This window comes from Oncorhynchus gorbuscha, unplaced genomic scaffold (assembly GCF_021184085.1).
Source record: "Oncorhynchus gorbuscha isolate QuinsamMale2020 ecotype Even-year unplaced genomic scaffold, OgorEven_v1.0 Un_scaffold_6018, whole genome shotgun sequence".
In the NCBI taxonomy this organism is placed as follows: Eukaryota; Metazoa; Chordata; class Actinopteri; order Salmoniformes; family Salmonidae; genus Oncorhynchus; species Oncorhynchus gorbuscha.
This window is the reverse complement of record NW_025749708.1, coordinates 1,749-23,081: the sequence shown is the minus strand read 5'-3', so window position 1 is coordinate 23,081 and position 21,333 is coordinate 1,749. Positions and strand designations below refer to the sequence as shown.

The window sequence follows — 21,333 nt, the reverse complement described above, 5'->3', positions numbered from 1 at the left end:
AAGCAGACAGACAGAGATAGAGAGAGACAGACAGATAAGCAGACAGACAGAAGGAGAGAAAGACAGATAAGCAGACAGACAGAAAGAGAGAATGAGACAGAGATAGAGACAGATAGGCAGACAGACAGAGATAGAGAGAGACAGATAAGCAGACAGACAGAAGGAGAGAGAGACAGATAAGCAGACAGACAGAAGGAGAGAGAGACAGATAGGCAGACAGACAGAAGAGAGAGAGAGACAGATAAGCAGACAGACAGAAGGAGAGAGAGACAGATAGGCAGACAGACAGAAAGAGAGAGAGACAGATAAGCAGACAGACAGAAGGAGAGAGAGACAGATAGGCAGACAGACAGAAGGAGAGAAATAGACAGAGATAGAGAGAGACAGATAGGCAGACAGACAGAAGGAGAGAGAGACAGATAGGCAGACAGACAGAAAGAGAGAGAGACAGATAAGCAGACAGACAGAAGGAGAGAGAGACAGATAGGCAGACAGACAGAAGGAGAGAAAGAGACAGAGAGAGACAGACAGAAGGAGAGAAAGACAGATAAGCAGACAGACAGAAGGAGAGAGAGACAGATAAGCAGACAGACAGAAGGAGAGAGAGACAGATAAGCAGACAGACAGAAGGAGAGAAATAGACAGAGATAGAGAGAGACAGAAGGAGAGAAAGACAGATAAGCAGACAGACAGAAGGAGAGAGAGACAGATAAGCAGACAGACAGAAGGAGAGAGAGACAGATAAGCAGACAGACAGAAGGAGAGAGAGACAGATAGGCAGACAGACAGAAAGAGAGAATGAGACAGAGATAGAGACAGATAGGCAGACAGACAGAGATAGAGAGAGACAGATAAGCAGACAGACAGAAGGAGAGAGAGACAGATAAGCAGACAGACAGAAGGAGAGAGAGACAGATAGGCAGACAGACAGAAAGAGAGAGAGACAGATAAGCAGACAGACAGAAGGAGAGAGAGACAGATAGGCAGACAGACAGAAAGAGAGAGAGACAGATAAGCAGACAGACAGAAGGAGAGAGAGACAGATAGGCAGACAGACAGAAGGAGAGAAATAGACAGAGATAGAGAGAGACGGATAGGCAGACAGACAGAAGGAGAGAGAGACAGATAGGCAGACAGACAGAAAGAGAGAGAGACAGATAAGCAGACAGACAGAAGGAGAGAGAGACAGATAGGCAGACAGACAGAAGGAGAGAAAGAGACAGAGAGAGACAGACAGAAGGAGAGAAAGACAGATAAGCAGACAGACAGAAGGAGAGAGAGACAGATAAGCAGACAGACAGAAGGAGAGAGAGACAGATAAGCAGACAGACAGAAGGAGAGAGAGACAGATAGGCAGACAGACAGAAGGAGAGAGAATGAGACAGAGATAGAGACAGATAGGCAGACACAGACAGAAAGAGAGAATGAGACAGAGATAGAGACAGATAGGCAGACAGACAGAGATAGAGAGAGAGACAGATAAGCAGACAGACAGAAGGAGAGAGAGACAGATAAGCAGACAGACAGAAGGAGAGAGAGACAGATAAGCAGACAGACAGAAGGAGAGAGAGACAGATAAGCAGACAGACAGAGATAGAGAGAGAGACAGATAAGCAGACAGACAGAAGGAGAGAAAGACAGATAAGCAGACAGACAGAAAGAGAGAATGAGACAGAGATAGAGACAGATAGGCAGACAGACAGAGATAGAGAGAGACAGATAAGCAGACAGACAGAAGGAGAGAGAGACAGATAAGCAGACAGACAGAAGGAGAGAGAGACAGATAGGCAGACAGACAGAAAGAGAGAGAGACAGATAAGCAGACAGACAGAAGGAGAGAGAGACAGATAGGCAGACAGACAGAAAGAGAGAGAGACAGATAAGCAGACAGACAGAAGGAGAGAGAGACAGATAGGCAGACAGACAGAAGGAGAGAAATAGACAGAGATAGAGAGAGACGGATAGGCAGACAGACAGAAGGAGAGAGAGACAGATAGGCAGACAGACAGAAAGAGAGAGAGACAGATAAGCAGACAGACAGAAGGAGAGAGAGACAGATAGGCAGACAGACAGAAGGAGAGAAAGAGACAGAGAGAGACAGACAGAAGGAGAGAAAGACAGATAAGCAGACAGACAGAAGGAGAGAGAGACAGATAAGCAGACAGACAGAAGGAGAGAGAGACAGATAAGCAGACAGACAGAAGGAGAGAAATAGACAGAGATAGAGAGAGACAGAAGGAGAGAAAGACAGATAAGCAGACAGACAGAAGGAGAGAGAGACAGATAAGCAGACAGACAGAAGGAGAGAGAGACAGATAAGCAGACAGACAGAAGGAGAGAGAGACAGATAGGCAGACAGACAGAAAGAGAGAATGAGACAGAGATAGAGACAGATAGGCAGACAGACAGAGATAGAGAGAGACAGATAAGCAGACAGACAGAAGGAGAGAGAGACAGATAAGCAGACAGACAGAAGAGAGAGAGACAGATAGGCAGACAGACAGAAAGAGAGAGAGACAGATAAGCAGACAGACAGAAGGAGAGAGAGACAGATAGGCAGACAGACAGAAAGAGAGAGAGACAGACAGACAGACAGAAAGAGAGAGAGACAGATAGGCAGACAGACAGAAACAGACAGAGAGAGAGAGACAGATAGGCAGACAGACAGAAGGAGAGAGAGACAGATAGGCAGACAGACAGAAAGAGAGAGACAGATAAGCAGAGACAGATAGATAGGCAGACAGACAGAAGAGAGAAAGAGACAGAAGGAGAGAAAGACAGATAAGCAGACAGACAGAAGGAGAGAGAGACAGATAAGCAGACAGACAGAAGGAGAGAGAGACAGATAGCAGACAGACAGAAGGAGAGAGAGACAGATAGGCAGACAGACAGAAAGAGAGAATGAGACAGAGATAGAGACAGATAGGCAGACACAGACAGAAAGAGAGAATGAGACAGAGATAGAGACAGATAGGCAGACAGACAGAGATAGAGAGAGAGACAGATAAGCAGACAGACAGAAGGAGAGAGAGACAGACAGACAGACAGAAGGAGAGAGAGACAGATAAGCAGACAGACAGAAGGAGAGAGAGACAGACAGACAGACAGAGATAGAGAGAGAGACAGATAAGCAGACAGACAGAAGGAGAGAAAGACAGATAAGCAGACAGACAGAAAGAGAGAATGAGACAGAGATAGAGACAGATAGGCAGACAGACAGAGATAGAGAGAGACATATAAGCAGACAGACAGAAGGAGAGAGAGACAGATAAGCAGACAGACAGAAGGAGAGAGAGACAGATAGGCAGACAGACAGAAAGAGAGAGAGACAGATAAGCAGACAGACAGAAGGAGAGAGAGACAGATAGGCAGACAGACAGAAAGAGAGAGAGACAGATAAGCAGACAGACAGAAGGAGAGAGAGACAGATAGGCAGACAGACAGAAGGAGAGAAATAGACAGAGATAGAGAGAGACAGATAGGCAGACAGACAGAAGAGAGAGAGACAGAGACAGAGATAGAGAGAGACAGATAAGCAGACAGACAGAGAGAGAGACAGAGCAGACAGACAGAAGAGAGAGAAAGAGACAGACAGACAGAAGAGAGAGAGACAGATAAGCAGACAGACAGAAGGAGAGAGAGACAGATAAGCAGACAGACAGAAGAGAGAGAGACAGATAAGCAGACAGACAGAAGGAGAGAGACAGAGATAAGACAGACAGACAGAGAGGAGAGAGAGACAGATAGGCAGACAGACAGAAGAGAGAGAGACAGACAGACAGACAGAAGAGAGAGAGACAGATAGGCAGACAGACAGAAGAGAGAGAGACAGAGAGCAGACAGACAGAAAGAGAGAAAGACAGATAAGCAGACAGACAGAAGAGAGAGAGACAGATAAGCAGACAGACAGAAGAGAGAGAGAGACAGATAAGCAGACAGACAGACAGATAAGCAGACAGACAGAAGGAGAGAGACAGAAGGCAGACAGACAGAAGGAGAGAGAGACAGATAAGCAGACAGACAGACAGAGAGAGAGAGACAGATAAGCAGACAGACAGAAAAGAGAGAGAGACAGATAAGCAGACAGACAGAAGGAGAGAGAGACAGATAAGCAGACAGACAGAAGGAGAGAAAGAGACAGAGATAGAGAGAGACAGATAAGCAGACAGACAGAAGGAGAGAAAGACAGATAATCAGACAGACAGAAGGAGAGAAAGACAGTCAGAGGGACAAAGGTAGAAAGGGATTATATTTTTTTTGCATTGCTCTAATTACTACACTGATATAACTAAAATTATAATTCCCTTGCAGTTTTAATTCCATATGTTCTAGTGTTTTTGCTTTGTAAATGGAAGATAACAACAATTAATAAATGAATAGAAAAAGAAAGAGACAATCCCAGAGAGAGGGGGATAGCTAATAGGAGACAGATAAGGACCGTGTTGGTATTTCTCTAGCAGCTACTGAAGTTCAGTGTTTCCTCTCGACTATTGTTTCTCCATAGTAACAATCAGGCCCTCAGGTGACAAAATTGTCAATTCAAATTTCAAATCAAATCAAATGTATTTATTTATATAGCCCTTCGTACATCAGCTGATATCTCAAAGTGCTGTACAGAAACCCAGCCTAAAACCCCAAACAGCAAGCAATGCAGGTGTAGAAGCATTGAAGCCAGTTAAAGCTAAATAGATTTAGACCAAGTAGAGGGCAGAGCTAAGTGATGGTGTGGGAGTCTACCTTAGTTCCAGGTGGACCAGCCTGTCCCACAGGACCTCTGTGGCCAATACCTGGCTCACCCTAAAAACACAACAATGTCAATAGGACACGTTTAATTTGCAAATATACAGAACAGTGTGCAGGAGTCATTCTAGTTAGATATTTCAATAAATAAAAATAGTTAAATGTTCAAAACATGAATGCTTAAAAGACCTTGGTTCGGGCTTTGCTCTATCACATTACTGAATTGGAAAACAATTTACCTTGTGTCCCTTTTCACCAAGTTCCCCTGGTAGAACGAAGACAATTGTCAACAAATCAGTGACAAAGTGAGTGTTATTCAAGTTCATTCTCTCCATATGTCTCTGTCTGTGTCTCGTGCACCAAAATAGCACCATCACATTCAGACAGCCGGAGAGAAAAAATGTCCATAGAGTTTTTCAAGGATATGTTTTGTATCGATGCCGCCAGCTAAGAGACGGAATTATTAATACCACATGATTAATCTACTGCGTCATGAGGGGATCAGAAATAGAACTCTGGGGACATCAAAGACCAACATTCTGAGCTCCGCTGGTTTGACTGACAGGAGAGCAGAGAGACATGGACAAACTTATAGGGGAAGATGTGGGTAGGTAAATAGGTGTGTGTGTGTGTGTGTGTGTGTGTGTGTGTGTGTGTGTGTGTGTGTGTGTGTGTGTGTGTGTGTGTGTGTGTGTGTGTGTGTGTGTGTGTGTGTGTGTGTGTGTGTGTGTGTGTGTGTGTGTGTGTGTGTGTGTGTGTGTGTGTGTGTGTGTCACTGATAATGAGATGTGGGTAGGAGGGGAGCGAGGATACGTTTGATGTTGTGACCTGGTGACATTGACACTGTGTACGGGCGTAAGGACAGATTGGGTTGATGTTGTGACCTGGTGACATTGACACTGTGTACGGGCGTAAGGACAGATTGGGTTGATGTTGTGACCTGGTGACATTGACATTGACACTGTGTACGGGCGTAAGGACAGATTGGGTTGATGTTGTGACCTGGTGACATTGACACTGTGTACGGGCGTAAGGACAGATTGGGTTGACATTACATTAAGGTGCCCTTTATTAAAGGTTTGCCTTCATTTCTAAGAGAGCTATAGACTATAAAACATGTCGTTCTCGTCATGTTGGTGGTGTGAACTGTCTGCCATGCACAGGATATCACTGATCAACACATTAACAATACATTATCTACAAACTTCTTATACAGCCTTAACAAACTATGTATAAAGGATTCCTTATTGCAACGTGGTACTGTAGAGATATGGGGGCAGATTCAGGACGTCTTGTTCTTTCACTCCATTTGAAGACACTGTTGTATTTGAAAATGATTGGTAGTCACCTTCGGTCCCTGGAAGTCCATTTTCACCCGGAGCGCCCTTTAGACAACAGAAGGAACCACTCAAAGAGGAACACAAAGAGGAACCTGATAGAAATGCGTGATAGATGAGGGTAACAGGACAGGCGCTTTTATCATGTCATCTTCACAGCACTTTGATTGGGGGACGTGTGAGTGTTTACCTTCAAATAGTCATATTCTGACCCTGGATAGGGTCTTACTCCTCCTTCCTCCTCGTACTCTCCTTGTCTTCCGCTCTCTCTTTCCATCTCCTGCCTCCGTCTCTCCCACTCCTCTCTCTCCCTGTCCAGGTCTCTGCCTCCCTCCATCTCTGTTCTCTCTAGTTCACTCTCCCTCTCCATTTGCAGGTCTCTCTCCTTTTCCATGTGCTCCCTCTCTAGTTTCTCCCTCTGCAACTCCAGCTCTGCTTCCCTCTCTTTTTCAAGCTCCATCCTCTCCCTCTCCATCTCCATCCTTTCCCTCTCTCTCTCCCTCTCGAATTCACTGTCTTCCTCCGTGTCCCACTCAGAGTCGCCACTTCTCTCCTCCTCTTCCTCTCTTTCTGCATCATGGTATATCTCTCCTTCCATCTCTTTTCCTTTCTTTTCTACCATCTCCATCTCTCTATGTCTTTCCCATGGTGTCTCTTCCTCTGCTGCTATGGGTTCTTCTCTCTCTCCCTCCATCTCTGTTGGTGTCTCCCAGTCTCTTTCTGTTTCATAGTCGACCTCCGTCTCTGTATAGGATTCAGGGTCAGGCTGAGGGTCTCTGTTTTCTTGTTTCTGTCTCTGGAACCACAAATGGAAAATTGATTGGTTTACTGATAGATTGCTCAATTCATTACACTTAAATAGTGATGAATTAATATGGATTTATTTTGATGTTCAAAGTGCATCATAACTACGGTCCATCCGTTGGGCAATTCACCGATATGTTTTGGCTGAGCAACACTCACATGTGATTTCTTGGGACCTCTTGCTCCCGACTGTGACTTCAAAAACAGAAAGAGGGAATGTTCACACGTTGTTTGATTTGACCATGTAATACCTTCTCTGAACCCTTCCCTGTGCTATTCTCCATGCTAACTGTTGATTTGACCCTTCTCTGAACCCTTCCCTGTGCTATTCCCTCCATGCTAACTGTTGATTTGACCATGTAATAACTTCTCTGAACCCTTCCCTGTGCTATTCCCTCCATGCTAACTGTTGATTTGACCATGTAATAATGAACCCTTCCCTGTGCTATTCCCTCCATGAACTGTTGATTTGACCATGTAATAACTTCTCCTTCCCTGTGCTATTCCCTCCATGCTAACTGTTGATTTGACCATGTAATAACTTCTCTGAACCCTTCCCTGTGCTATTCCCTCCATGCTAACTGTTGATTTGACCATGTAATAACTTCTCTGAACCCTTCCCTGTGCTATTCCCTCCATGCTAACTGTTGATTTGACCATGTAATAACTTCTCTGAACCCTTCCCTGTGCTATTCCCTCCATGCTAACTGTTGATTTGACCATGTAATAACTTCTCTGAACCCTTCCCTGTGCTATTCCCTCCATGCTAACTGTTGATTTGACCATGTAATAACTTCTTGAACCCTTCCCTGTGCTATTCCCTCCATGCTAACTGTTGATTTGACCATGTAATAACTACTCTGAACCCTTCCCTGTGCTATTCCCTCCATGCTAACTGTTGATTTGACCATGTAATAACTTCTCTGAACCCCTTCCCTGTGCTATTCCCTCCATGCTAACTGTTGATTTGACCATGTAATACCTTCTCTGAACCCTTCCCTGTGCTATTCCCTCCATGCTAACTGTTGATTTGACCATGTAATAACTTCTCTGAACCCTTCCCTGTGCTATTCCCTCCATGCTAACTGTTGATTTGACCATGTCATAACTTCTCTGAACCCTTCCCTGTGCTATTCCCTCCATGCTAACTGTTGATTTGACCATGTAATACCTTCTCTGAACCCTTCCCTGTGCTATTCCCTCCATGCTAACTGTTGATTTGACCATGTAATACCTTCTCTGAACCCTTCCCTGTGCTATTCCCTCCATGCTAACTGTTGATTTGATAAAACCTATGAGTAGTTGATATCAGTGTAATAGAAAAATATCCCTAGTAAATAAATCTGTTTACTTTTTGTCTGTCATGGTATCGATTCCTTCCTCCGGCAGTTCCTGGCATGTATGCCTGAAACAGCAAAGACTCAAATATTTCTGGCAAATGCCATTGTTTTCTAAAAATGATGTACTCTTACATTGTATTTTAATGGTAATCCATATTTTTTTCAGTGTACTTACCATGTAATCTGGCCAGGGGGCGCTCTTCCTTACTCTGACCCGGACATGAGATGGTCCCGCCTGCCAATTCCCAAAACCACTTCATGAGTCATTGATTATAAGTCATTGATGTGCCATTACCACTGTGGGGAGTTCCCATGGTGCTTGGCCTACAGCCGTAGTGTCCCACTCATGATGAGTGTGAGAGTGTGTGTGTGTGTGTGAGTGTGAGAGTGAGTGCGTGAGTGTGTGTGAGAGTGTGTGAGTGTGTGAGAGTGTGAGTGTGTGTGTGAGTGTGTGTGTGTGTGAGTGTGAGAGAGTGTGCGTGCATGAGTGTGTGTGTGTGTGTGTGTGTGTGTGTGTGTGTGTGTGTGTGTGTGTGTGTGTGTGTGTGTGTGTGTGTGTGTGTGTGTGTGTGTGTGTGTGTGTGTGTGTGTGTGTGTGTGTGTGTGTGTGTGTGTGTGTGTGTGTGTGTGTGTGTGTGAGTGTGTGTGTGAGTGTGAGTGTGTGTGTGTGAGAGTGTGTGTGTGTGAGTGTGTGAGTGTGTGCGAGCGTCCGTGCGCAGCCCTGGATCAAGTGTATATGTCCCTTCAGATTGTGATGTATCAGAAATGGATTACAGGCTCTAATGTTAGATGAAAGAAGACACAAAGACTTCTGATCATTTGAACATTTACTTACATGCACACAGAGAGGTTAAATACAAATAGAAAACTTTAGACTGCCAACATTTCACCAGTGTAAACAAGTTTGAATACTATATATTCTGAAGAATATGATGGAAACACATTTCATTGAAAAAGTAGTAACTAATACAGAAAAGGAACAAAATACAATCTATTTCCATGTTTTCAATAAATAACATTTGGTTGAGGAATTGATAAGCAGCGATACACTGAAAACATTAGAATATGGTTGAACAAATGACGAGGAGGTAAAAACTGTTGTAATACTGAAGCGACAGAGAGATACTACAGCTTAGGTCCAATGTAACGTTTTCAACTTCTTTAATAAATAAATTAGTTTCTGCAAAGTCAATGCTAAAATAACACTGACATCTGATGGAAGAATGTATTAGTCCAATAATCGTTATATAATACACTGTCTTGATTTAACTGAGCTTTACCTATGTATTGTTCATCTTTTAGGTATTTGAATTAAGTATAAAACACGATTCTGGTCATAGAAGTGGAATTGGACGAGTGACATTGGACAAATTGCATCATCATTGCGACGAAGCGAAGTCCCTCCTCATGTTATGCTGGTCAGGTTAAGGGTAGACTGCTCCTCACCAGCGATACACTTCACTTCACAGTTTATACAAACACTCCGTGCTTACAAATCTACAGTCTCAATCTTTCTGGATTGAGGAAAGGTCCTGTGTTAAAAATAAAAAAGTAAACAAAAAAAACAGAAAAAATGTTTTAATCAGAAAGTGTATAAATTCACTCATGAAGAGTTCATATTTTGTTTGCAGCTCTTGACATTCCCATTCAGGCAAAGTTCAGAGGTCATGCTCAATGCATGCTGGTATATGGATGTCTTTCATTGCAAGTTGGCCCAGTTGTGTCCAATCTTTTAATCAATTGTCTTTATATACTTTTATTATGATGGACTAATATTTCTTGTTTAAAATTACATTTGTAATTGTGGTACATTTTGCACTGGTGAAATGTTCGCAGTTGTTAGTCAGACGAAAGATCTCAACGTACACAGTGATGATAAGTGCTCAGATCACTACGATGGTTGGCCAATCATTATTATGACACAATCTGACTATGTATTGATGTTATTGAACACTGGGAAGGGCTTTCTTTTGGGAAATTCTAATCAACCAAGAAACACATCAAGAAGATAAGTTAGAACATATAAATGATATCAATTACCTACAACCTTTGTATTGGAATACCAATGATAATCATTGGATCAAAGCACTTTGCATCACATTCATACACCCACAGTCCAACGGAGGCATACATGAACTGCAACACCATTAGTAAAGAAGGCTAGTTGTGTCAAATCAAATGTATTTTTACACCTCAGCTGATATCCCTGTCAGGCAATCATGGTTAGAAAACTCCCCAGAAAGATGAATAGGCTAGTTGTGTCCATTTACACCTCATATCCCTCAGGATCATGGTTAATAAAGATGAATAGAAGGCTAGTTGTGTCCATTTACACCTCATATCCCTCAGGATCATGGTTAGTAAAGACGAATAGAAGGCTAGTTGTGTCCATTTACACCTCATATCCCTCAGGATCATGGTTAGTAAAGCGTCAGGTAGAATCTTGCAGTCAGTCACAGACTTACCTTCTCTGTTTCTTCCGTTGTGCTGGGAAGGATAGGGGTGATGAATTCCCCCTGCTTTGGAACAAAGTGTAGTATGTTTCAAGAACAATATACAATACAGCAAACACACACGTCACATAGTCTTCTACCACTCAACTCAGAGCTGTCCATGGTGCTGGCTCTGCTTGACACAGTTCGCACTTTACAAAGTATCTCAGGAAAAGAGCTCCAATTTCATACCTTTTCACTGTCTCCCGGTGACTGGGATGGATATGGACCCAAAGTTGTCAGGCCACTCTAAGAAACATGGACATACAGTGGGGCAAAAACGTATTTAGTCAGCCACCAATTGTGCACGTTCTCCCACTTAAAAAGATGAGAGGCCTGTAATTTTCATCATAGGTTCACTTCAACTAACAGACAAAATGAGAAAAATAAATCCAGAAAATCACATTGTAGGATTTTTATGAATTTATTTGCCAAATTATGGTGGAAAATAAGTATTTGGTCAATAACAAAAGTTTATCTCAATACTTTGTTATATACCCTTTGTTGGCAATGACAGAGGTCAACCATTGTCTGTAAGTCTTCACATACTGTTGCTGGTATTTTGTCCCATTCCTCCATGCAGATCTCCTCTAGAGCAGTGATGTTTTGGGGCTGTTGCTGGGCAACACGGACTTTCAACTCTCTCCAAAGATTTTCTATGGTGTTGAGATCTGGAGACTGGCTAGGCCACTCCGGGACCTTGAAATGCTTCTTACGAAGCCACTCCTTCGTTGCCCGGTGGTGTGTTTGGGATCATTGTCATGCTGAAAGACCCAGCCACGTTTCATCTTCAATTCCCTTGCTGATGGAAGGAGGTTTTCACTCAAAATCTCACGATACATGGCCCCATTCATTCTTTCCTTTACACGGATCAGTCGTCCTGGTCCCTTTGCAGAAAAACAGCCCCAAAGCATGATGTTTCCACCCCCATGCTTCACAGTAGGTATGGTGTTCTTTGGATGCAACTCAGCATTCTTTGTCCTCCAAACACGAAGCGTTGAGTTTTTACCAAAAAGTTATATTTTGGTTTCATCTGACCATATGACATTCTCCCAATCTTCTTCTGGATCATCCAAATGCTCTCTATCAAACTTCAGACGGGCCTGGACATGTACTGGCTTAAGCAGGGGGACACGTCTGGCACCGCAGGATTTGAGTCCCTGGCGGCGTAGTGTGTTACTGATGGTAGGCTTTGTTACTTTGGTCCCAGCTCTCTGCAGGTCATTCACTAGGTCCCCCCGTGTGGTTCTGGGATTTTTGCTCAACGTTCTTGTGATCATTTTGACCCCACGGGGTGAGATCTTGCGTGGGGCCCCAGATCGAGGGAGATTATCAGTGGTCTTGTATGTCTTCCATTTCCTGATAATTGCTCCCACAGTTGATTTCTTCAAACCAAGCTGCTTACCTATTGCAGCTTCAGTCTTCCCAGCCTGGTGCAGGTCTACAATTTCGTTTCTGGCGTCCTTTGACAGCTCTTTGGTCTTGGCCATAGTGGAGTTTGGAGTGTGACTGTTTGAGGTTGTGGACAGGTGTCTTTTATACATTTACATTTTACATTTAAGTCATTTAGCAGACACTCTTATCCAGAGCGACTTACAAATTGGTGCATTCACCTTATGACATCCAGTGGAACAGCCACTTTACAATAGTGCATCTAAATCTTTTAAGGGGGGGGGTAGAAGGAAAATCATATTTATACTGATAACAAGTTCAAACAGGTGCCATTAATACAGGTAACGAGTGGAGGACAGAGGAGCCTCTTAAATAAGAAGTTACAGGTCTGTGAGAGCCAGAAATCTTGCTTGTTTGTAGGTGACCAAATACTTATTTTCCACCATAATTTGCAAATAAATTCATTAAAAATCCTATAATATGATTTTCTGGATTTTTTTCTCATTTTGTCTGTCATAGTTGAAGTGTACCTATGATGAAAATTACAGGCCTCTCTCATGTTTTTAAGTGGGAGAATTCGCACAATTGGTGGCTGACTAAATACTTTTTTGCCCACTGTATAATCAGTAATGACCACTACTGGACAGAATGCTGTATGTACATTTCCTGGTTCAAAGGTCAAAATGACATGTTTTACCATCCGTTGTCTTTACTATCATTTTTCTATATCTAGAGATACAGTGGCAAAGGAAAAGTGTTCACCTCTTTGCTCATTCCATGTAGTGTGCTTTCTGTTGTGACTTCAAACTCCCCTTGCTTTTCCATTGACAGTAAGGGATCATCTGTGGAATCCTTCAACAAAAATGAACAATAACTATGAAAAACATTCCACTCTAAAACACTTTTACAAACGTCACAAAATAATGACAGCATTACTGGTGAGTGAGACAGTCATCGGAGTTCGATACGCAAACCACAATTAATAACAGGTATATAACTGGCATATAATGATAAACTATTCAATTCCTAATAATTCATTATTTTCAGGGAAGTGGGTGGGGACCCAAATCAACTGTATGACTTCCTCATTTTGTCTCTAGAGATGTACACGTGCAAGGTCAACAACACACCCTCCTCATGAATGTGTGTGATGGATTCATTAATACATGTATTGCATCAGAGTAATTGAGTTTCAGGTACCTTCTTTTAACTCAGTAATCATTTGAGTTTGTAGAGTTTGAATTAGAAGGGTTACCACACTATGCTGATCACTACCATAACACAATCAGGGCACTGCTATAAGACTCAAAGTATTGGTGTGGATAACGGGCTGCCCAGTGAGCTACAAATGTTATTGGAAAAGTTCATTTTGGTTGCATCTCTTGACATTACCATTCAGGCAAAGTTCAGAGGTCATGCACCAATGCATGCCAGAATACAGTATGTAAGTCTTCCATTGTAAGTTGGCCCCTTTGTGTTAAATCTTTAAGTCAAATATATATTTTGTTTATTTAAGACTTTAAATATTTGTTTTTCACGCAGGCCTAATAATTCATGTTTAAAATTGGAATTGTGGTACATTTTGCACTGGTGAAATGTTCACAGTTGATAGGCAGACGAAAGATCTCAACGTACACAGTGATGCCAAGTGCTCAGATCACTACGATGGTTGGCCAATCATTATTACGACACAATCTGACTATGTATTCATGTTATTGAACACTGGGCAGGGCTTTCTTTTGGGAAATTCTAATCAACCAAGAAACACATACAGAAGATAAGTTAGAACATATAAATGCTATCAATTACCTACAACCTTTGTATTGGAATGCCAATGATAATCATTGGATCAAAGCACTTTGCATCACATTCATACACCCACAGTCCAACGGAGGCATACATGAACTGCAACACCATTAGTAAAGACGAATAGAAGGCTAGTTGTGTCCATTTACACCCCATATCCCTCAGGATCATGGTTAGTAAAGACAAATAGAAGGCTAGTTGTGTCCATTTACACCTCATATCCCTCAGGATCAAGGTTAGTAAAGACGACTAGAAGTCTAGTTGTGTCCATTTACACCTCATATCCCTCAGGATCAAGGTTAGTAAAGACGACTAGAAGTCTAGTTGTGTCCATTTACACCTCATATCCCTCAGGATCAAGGTTAGTAAAGACGACTAGAAGTCTAGTTGTGTCCATTTACACCTCATATCCCTCAGGATCAAGGTTAGTAAAGACGACTAGAAGTCTAGTTGTGTCCATTTACACCTCATATCCTTCAGGATCATGGTTAGTAAAGATGAATAGAAGTCTAGTTGTGTCCATTTATACCTCATATCCCTCAGGATCATGGTTAGTAAAGATGAATAGAAGGCTAGTTGTGTCCATTTACACCTCATATCCTTCAGGATCATGGTTAGTAAAGATGAATAGAAGTCTAGTTGTGTCCATTTACACCTCATATCCTTCAGGATCATGGTCTAGTTGTGTCCATGTCAGGATCATGGTTAGTAAAGATGAATTTAGTTGTGTCCATTTACACCTCATATCCTTCAGGATCATGGTTAGTAAAGCGTCAGGTAGAATCTTGCAGTCAGTCACAGACTTACATTCTCTGTTTCTTCCGTTGTGCTGGGAAGGATAGGGGTGATGAATTCCCCCTGCTTTGGAACAAAGTGTAGTATGTTTCAAGAACAATATACAATACAGCAAACACACACGTCACATAGTCTTCTACCACTCAACTCAGAGCTGTCCATGGTGCTGGCTCTGCTTGACACAGTTTGCACTTTACAAAGTATCTCAGGAAAAGAGCTCCAGTTTCATACCTTTTCACTGTCTCCCGGTGACTGGGATGGATATGGACCCAAAGTTGTCAGGCCACTCTAAGAAACATTGACATATAATCAGTAATGACCACTACTGGATAGAATGCCGTATGTACATTTCCTGGTTCAAAGGTCAAAATGACATGTTTTACCATCCGTTGTCTTTACTATCATTTTTCTATATCTAGAGATACAGTGGCAAAGGAAAAGTGTTCACCTCTTTGCTCATTCCATGTAGTGTGCTTTCTGTTGTGACTTCAAACTCCCCTTGCTTTTCCATTGACAGTAAGGGATCATCTGTGGAATCCTTCAACAAAAATTAACAATAACTATGAAAAACATTCCACTCTAAAACACTTTTACAAACGTCACAAAATAATGACAGCATTACTGTTGAGTGAGTCATTAATTCATGTATTGCATCAGAGTAATTCAGTTTCAGGTACCTTCTTTTAACTCAGTAATCATTTGAGTTTGTAGAGTTTGAATTAGGAGGGTTACCACACTATGCTGATCACTACCATAACACAATCAGGGCACTGCTATAAGACTCAAAGTATTGGTGTGGATAATGGGCTGCCCCGTGAGGTAAATGTGTCATTCCAACCCTGATCCCTGAGGTCTACTAGGAAAGGTGACGTCATTGGGTGTCCACCCACAGACTTAATACTGTAGTTTAGGACTAATAGTATGTACCAATCAAATCCTTAGGAATGTTCATTTACATCTCACTTGACAGTTACTCACCTCATATTCATAACTGTACTCATCCCCATCGTATAATTCCTCCTCCACCGCTTCCTCTTCCTCCTCTGTACTCGTCTTCAGAGAGGAGAGAAAAAGGTGAGTCCCATGTGTAAATGGGATCAAGAGGAGATAAACATGTCTATCATAAACATGTATTTGACCCAAAGCAGCAAAGAGAGAGTACAGGACATGACTTACAAGTCCAAAACAATAAGGACAAAACAAAAAAGCAAGTTAGGAGAAAAAAATTCATGCTTTTAGTCATTTTAAAATGTCTGTTATGATGATTTAATACCTTTTATTGGTCAAGTTAGGCACAGCAAGTACAGTTTAATAAGTTTAGTTTTAATTTAGGTTTAGAATTTGATAAATGTTATGTTTGCTTAGAAAGAAATGATAGTAATTCTTTTCTCACTGTCATTTGAAGGAGTTGAGGTTAAAACAGGTGAGGGTGACATGCTTAGCAACAGACGGTGACAACGTAAATGTTAGACATGTTTAGTTTGGGCATTTATATGGTTATTTTGACTACATCTTTAGTTTGGGCGTTTACCAGGCGTTGTCTTTGCCTCTTATGTCGTCCTTTCTGTCCCTTGCCCTGGTTCAGAATTTCACAGTTAAAAGTTGTAATGCTTTATAGGAAATACACATCTAACATGCTGTGGTAGTTATGGTCAAAGATATTTATATCTGTGTCATGGGCTGATTCATGGGAGAGAAAATTATCGCTAAAACATTTTGTACATTTAAGAAAATGTTAAAGGGAAAGTTTACATGTTTTCTTTTACAGTATCTATTTAGACCTATTTAAATATAACATTTGCTTGTATAGTCATGAATACAAATAGGTTGTGAACAACTTACATCTAATTGCATAATTTATGTCCAAATTACACATTTTTCTCAAATTTTGAAATGGATTTGAACCCAACAAGGTTGTGTATATCAGATGTAAAACAAAAAGATCGATTTGTAGTGACATCACCTTCCGTTCTCGACTCTTCTTTTTCTTCAAGGAGTCTTCCTCATTGAGGAGAACAGTTTCTAATATTGCCCCTGGTACCTCAGAGACCCTCTAAAAACACACACACACACACACACACACACACACACACACACACACACACACACACACACACACACACACACACACACACACACACACACACACACACACACACACACACACACACACACACACACACACACACACCTTGTACTATTCATAGTTCACTTTTAAAAGTTAATTTGACAGCCAGTGTTTGGCTGTGGGGTTTGAGTAGAAGAGGTACCCCTTCCTTACCTCTTCAGACGTTGTGTTGTTAAATGTTGAGTTTGATAAAGGCAACTTGGGCGAGGGAGTTTCACTGAAGTCCTCGTCCACTGTCAGTGTGCCCTCTATCCCCTTAGAGGTGCTCTCTATCCTCCCCACGTCTTGGACGCCATTAAGACCATTAAGAGGGGTGAGGTTCCAGAATGTGGGGCCCTCCGCCGTTTCATTCAAAGCATCCTTCATGAGATAGAGACCTGGATGAATAACTACATGTTGTAGTACAACAGTGTATCTGTTGGATACATAAATAGACTGGGCTTTATAATATGGGTTGATTTCTGGGATACAGATAAAGACTAGTTGTGGACTAAAAACAATACTCATTTAACTAGCTTTTTTTGTGTTAGGGTTAGGCTTAATATGTGTGAGGGAAAGCGTCCCTATGTCATGTAGCATGTTTGGAGTGGATACTCACAGAGTTAGGTTCTGGTAGCTGTCTGTCTAGGTCAGAGTCAACTGCCACCTCTATGGTGTCCATCTCTGTCAGAGGCTCCTTGGAGATCTCATACTTTACAGTTCTCTGTTCAAAACACACACTCATGAGTCCAGCACTAACACACTCATGAGTCCAGCACTAACACACTCATGAGTCCAACACTAACACACTCATGAGTCCAGCACTAACACACTAATGAGTCCAGCACTAACACACTCATGAGTCCAACACTAACACACTCATGAGTCCAACACTAACACACTCATGAGTCCAGCACTAACACACTCATGAGTCCAACACTAACACACTCATGAGTCCAACACTAACACACTCATGAGTCCAACACTAACACACTCATGAGTCCAACACTAACACACTCATGAGTCCAACACTAACACACTCATGAGTCCAACACTAACACACTCATGAGTCCAACACTAACACACACACTCATGAGAGTCCAACACTAACACACTCATGAGTCCAACACTAACACACACACTCATGAGTCCAACACTAACACACTAATGAGTCCAGCACTAACACACTCATGAGTCCAACACTAACACACTCATGAGTCCAGCACTAACACACTCATGAGTCCAGCACTAACACACTAACACACTCATGAGTCCAACACTAACACACTCTCATGAGTCCAACACTAACACACTCATGAGTCCAACACTAACACACTAATGAGTCCAACACTAACACACTCATGAGTCCAACACTAACACACTCATGAGTCCAACATAACACACTCATGAGTCCAACAATAACACACTCATGAGTCCAACACTAACACACTCATGAGTCCAACACTAACACACTCATGAGTCCAACACTATGACACACTAACACACTCATGAGTCCAACACTAACACACTCATGAGTCCAACACTAACACACTCATGAGTCCAACACTAACACACTCATGAGTCCAACACTAACACACTCATGAGTCCAACACTAACACACTAATGAGTCCAACACTAACACACTCATGAGTCCAACACTAACACACTCATGAGTCCAACACTAACACACACTCATGAGTCCAACACTAACACACTCATGAGTCCAACACTAACACACTCATGAGTCCAACACTAACACACTCATGAGTCCAACACTAACACACTCATGAGTCCAACACTAACACACTCATGAGTCCAACACTAACACACTCATGAGTCCAACACTAACACACTAATGAGTCCAACACTAACACACTCATGAGTCCAACACTCAACACTAACACAGTCCAACACTAACACACTCATGAGTCCAACACTAACACACTCATGAGTCCAGCACTATCTAAGTTCTGATACTAGGCTTGTCACCAGGGTTATGGTAAATTACATTGCAATTCAGTCAATTCAGAAAGAGAATTGACATTCCAATTCCAATTTTCCTTATTGAACTTCTCCCAGGAATAACCCACTAAATGACCAGGTATGTCCCCTGGTGTGATTTGGGTTGAAGAGATATGCATGGACTGTGTACATACTGTGTAGTCAGTGATAATGTTGGAGCCGTGTTTCTCCTTCTCATTGACTCTCCTAGAGGTGGTTAGCTCCTGCAGAAGTTCCTCCATGCCGTCCTGCAGCAGCCTGTCAATCAGTGCCTTCAGCAAGGGCAGCTGGGAAACAGAGTCTTTCTTAATGAGACAGCCACCTTGGGCAGTGAAATGAAAAACTTTGAACTACAAAACTGTTTGGGATTCGGAGTCAAGAGCTTACCCTTATGCCATAGTCTTCAAACATTACTTCAATGTTCTGGGAAGGAGAAAATAAAACATTTTTTCCATGATTTGTTGTTTTCCATTAAATGTATGTGGCGTTAATGTAGTTCTGAGATGTCTACCTTGGCCAGCTCTCCCGCTATCTCTCTCAGAATGACCTTCTTGATCCAAATCAGTCAGGTTTCAAGACTAGTCATTCAACTGAGACTGCTCTTTTCTGTATCACGGAGGCGCTCCGCACTGCTAAAGCTAACTCTCTCTCCTCTGTTCTCATCCTTCTAGACCTATCGGCTGCCTTCGATACTGTGAACCATCAGATCCTCCTCTCCACCCTCTCCGAGTTGGGCATCTCCGGCGCGGCCCACGCTTGGATTGCGTCCTACCTGACAGGTCGCTCCTACCAGGTGGCGTGGCGAGAATTTGTCTCCTCACCACGCGCTCTCACCACTGGTGTCCCCCAGGCTCTGTTCTAGGCCCTCTCCTATTCTCGCTATACACCAAGTCACTTGGCTCTGTCATAACCTCACATGGCCTCTCCTATCATTGCTATGCAGACGACACACAATTAATCTTCTCCTTTCCCCCTTCTGATGACCAGGTGGCGAATCGCATTCTGCATGTCTGGCAGACATATCAGTGTGGATGACGGATCACCACCTCAAGCTGAACTCGGCAAGACAGAGCTGCTCTTCCTCCCGGGGAAGGACTGCCCGTTCCATGATCTCACCATCACGGTTGACAACTCCATTGTGTCCTCCTCCCAGAGCGCCAAGAACCTTGGCGTGATCCTGGACAACACCCTGTCGTTCTCAACTAACATCAGGCGGTGGCCCGTTCCTGTAGGTTCATGCTCTACAACATCCGCAGAGTACGACCCTGCCTCACACAGGAAGCGGCGCAGGTCCTAATCCAGGCACTTGTCATCTCCCGTCTGGATTACTGCAACTCGCTGTTGGCTGGGCTCCCTGCCTGTGCCATTAAACCCCTACAACTCATCCAGAACGCCGCAGCCCGTCTGGTGTTCAATCTTCCCAAGTTCTCTCACGTCACCCCGCTCCTCCGCTCTCTCCACTGGCTTCCAGTTGAAGCTCGCATCCGCTACAAGACCATGGTGCTTGCCTACGGAGCTGTGAGGGGAACGGCACTCGTACCTCCAGGCTCTGATCAGGCCCTACACCCAAACAAGGGCACTGCGCTCATCCACCTCTGGCCTGCTCCGCCTCCCTACCACTGAGGAAGTACAGTTCCCGCTCAGCCCAGTCAAAACTGTTCGCTGCTCTGGCCCCAATGGTGGAACAAACTCCCTCACGACGCCAGGACAGCGGAGTCAATCACCACCTTCCGGAGACACCTGAAACCCACCTCTTTAAGGAATACCTAGGATAGGATAAGTAATCCTTCTCACCCCCCTTAAAAGATTTAGATGCACTATTGTAAAGTGGCTGTTCCACTGGATGTCATAAGGTGAATGCACCAATTTGTAAGTCGCTCTGAATAAGAGCGTCTGCAAATGACTTAAATGTAAATGTACCTTCATGTCAGCTGATTTCCCTGGAAGACCAGCGCCACCCTGAGGAATAGGAGCATGTCAGGTCAAAACAATGTCCTTTTCAAATTCTTCACTGATTTTTATTTCACTGACTGGATGTGTCAAACAATGTTGGTAACACTTTATAATACATTTCATGAATAAGCATGAATAAATCATTGTTTTTTTACTGAGAACACATTACTTTCTTCCCTTTCAATCCGCTCTCTCCTTGCTCTCCCCTGAACATATAAAGTAGACATTACAATTCCACATCAGTTATATCTTCAATCATCAATAAAGTAAAGTGATGTACCTTCATCCTGGTGGACCCTAAACACAGAGACAGAGGAGCAGAGAGGGAAACATGCATTCAGAATGCATGATATCAAGCACATTCTACATACAAGTCTAAAAGCCCTGCTAGTAACTTTTGGATCATATCAACTCATAAATCACATGTCCTATAGGATCATGTAATCAATCAATCAATACACCATCCAGCCAAAAACCCACCAATCCATCCACCATTCATCCATCCACCAATCCACCAACCTACCATCCATCCATCCATCCACCAACCCACCATTCATCCATCCATC

The 21,333-nt window shown here is 42.8% G+C and overlaps 1 protein-coding gene across 1 annotated transcript; it reads right to left on the bottom strand.

Annotated features, from left to right (window-relative positions):
• Positions 1-4,713: 4,713 nt before the first annotated feature.
• On the bottom strand, positions 4,714-21,064 carry LOC124029295 (zinc finger CCCH domain-containing protein 13-like; the record flags this gene model as incomplete). The annotated part of the gene is made up of 22 exons (XM_046341060.1): positions 4,714-4,797; positions 4,980-5,005; positions 6,089-6,125; positions 6,268-6,873; positions 7,041-7,076; positions 8,233-8,286; positions 8,397-8,456; positions 10,687-10,740; positions 10,906-10,962; positions 12,868-12,957; positions 14,719-14,772; positions 14,938-14,994; positions 15,155-15,244; positions 15,685-15,759; positions 16,238-16,282; positions 16,670-16,759; positions 16,988-17,194; positions 17,433-17,537; positions 18,970-19,101; positions 19,202-19,237; positions 20,735-20,773; positions 21,048-21,064. Coding segments are annotated over 22 exons (2,051 nt in total), but the record flags the coding sequence as incomplete, so codon positions are not given.
• Positions 21,065-21,333: the final 269 nt, after the last annotated feature.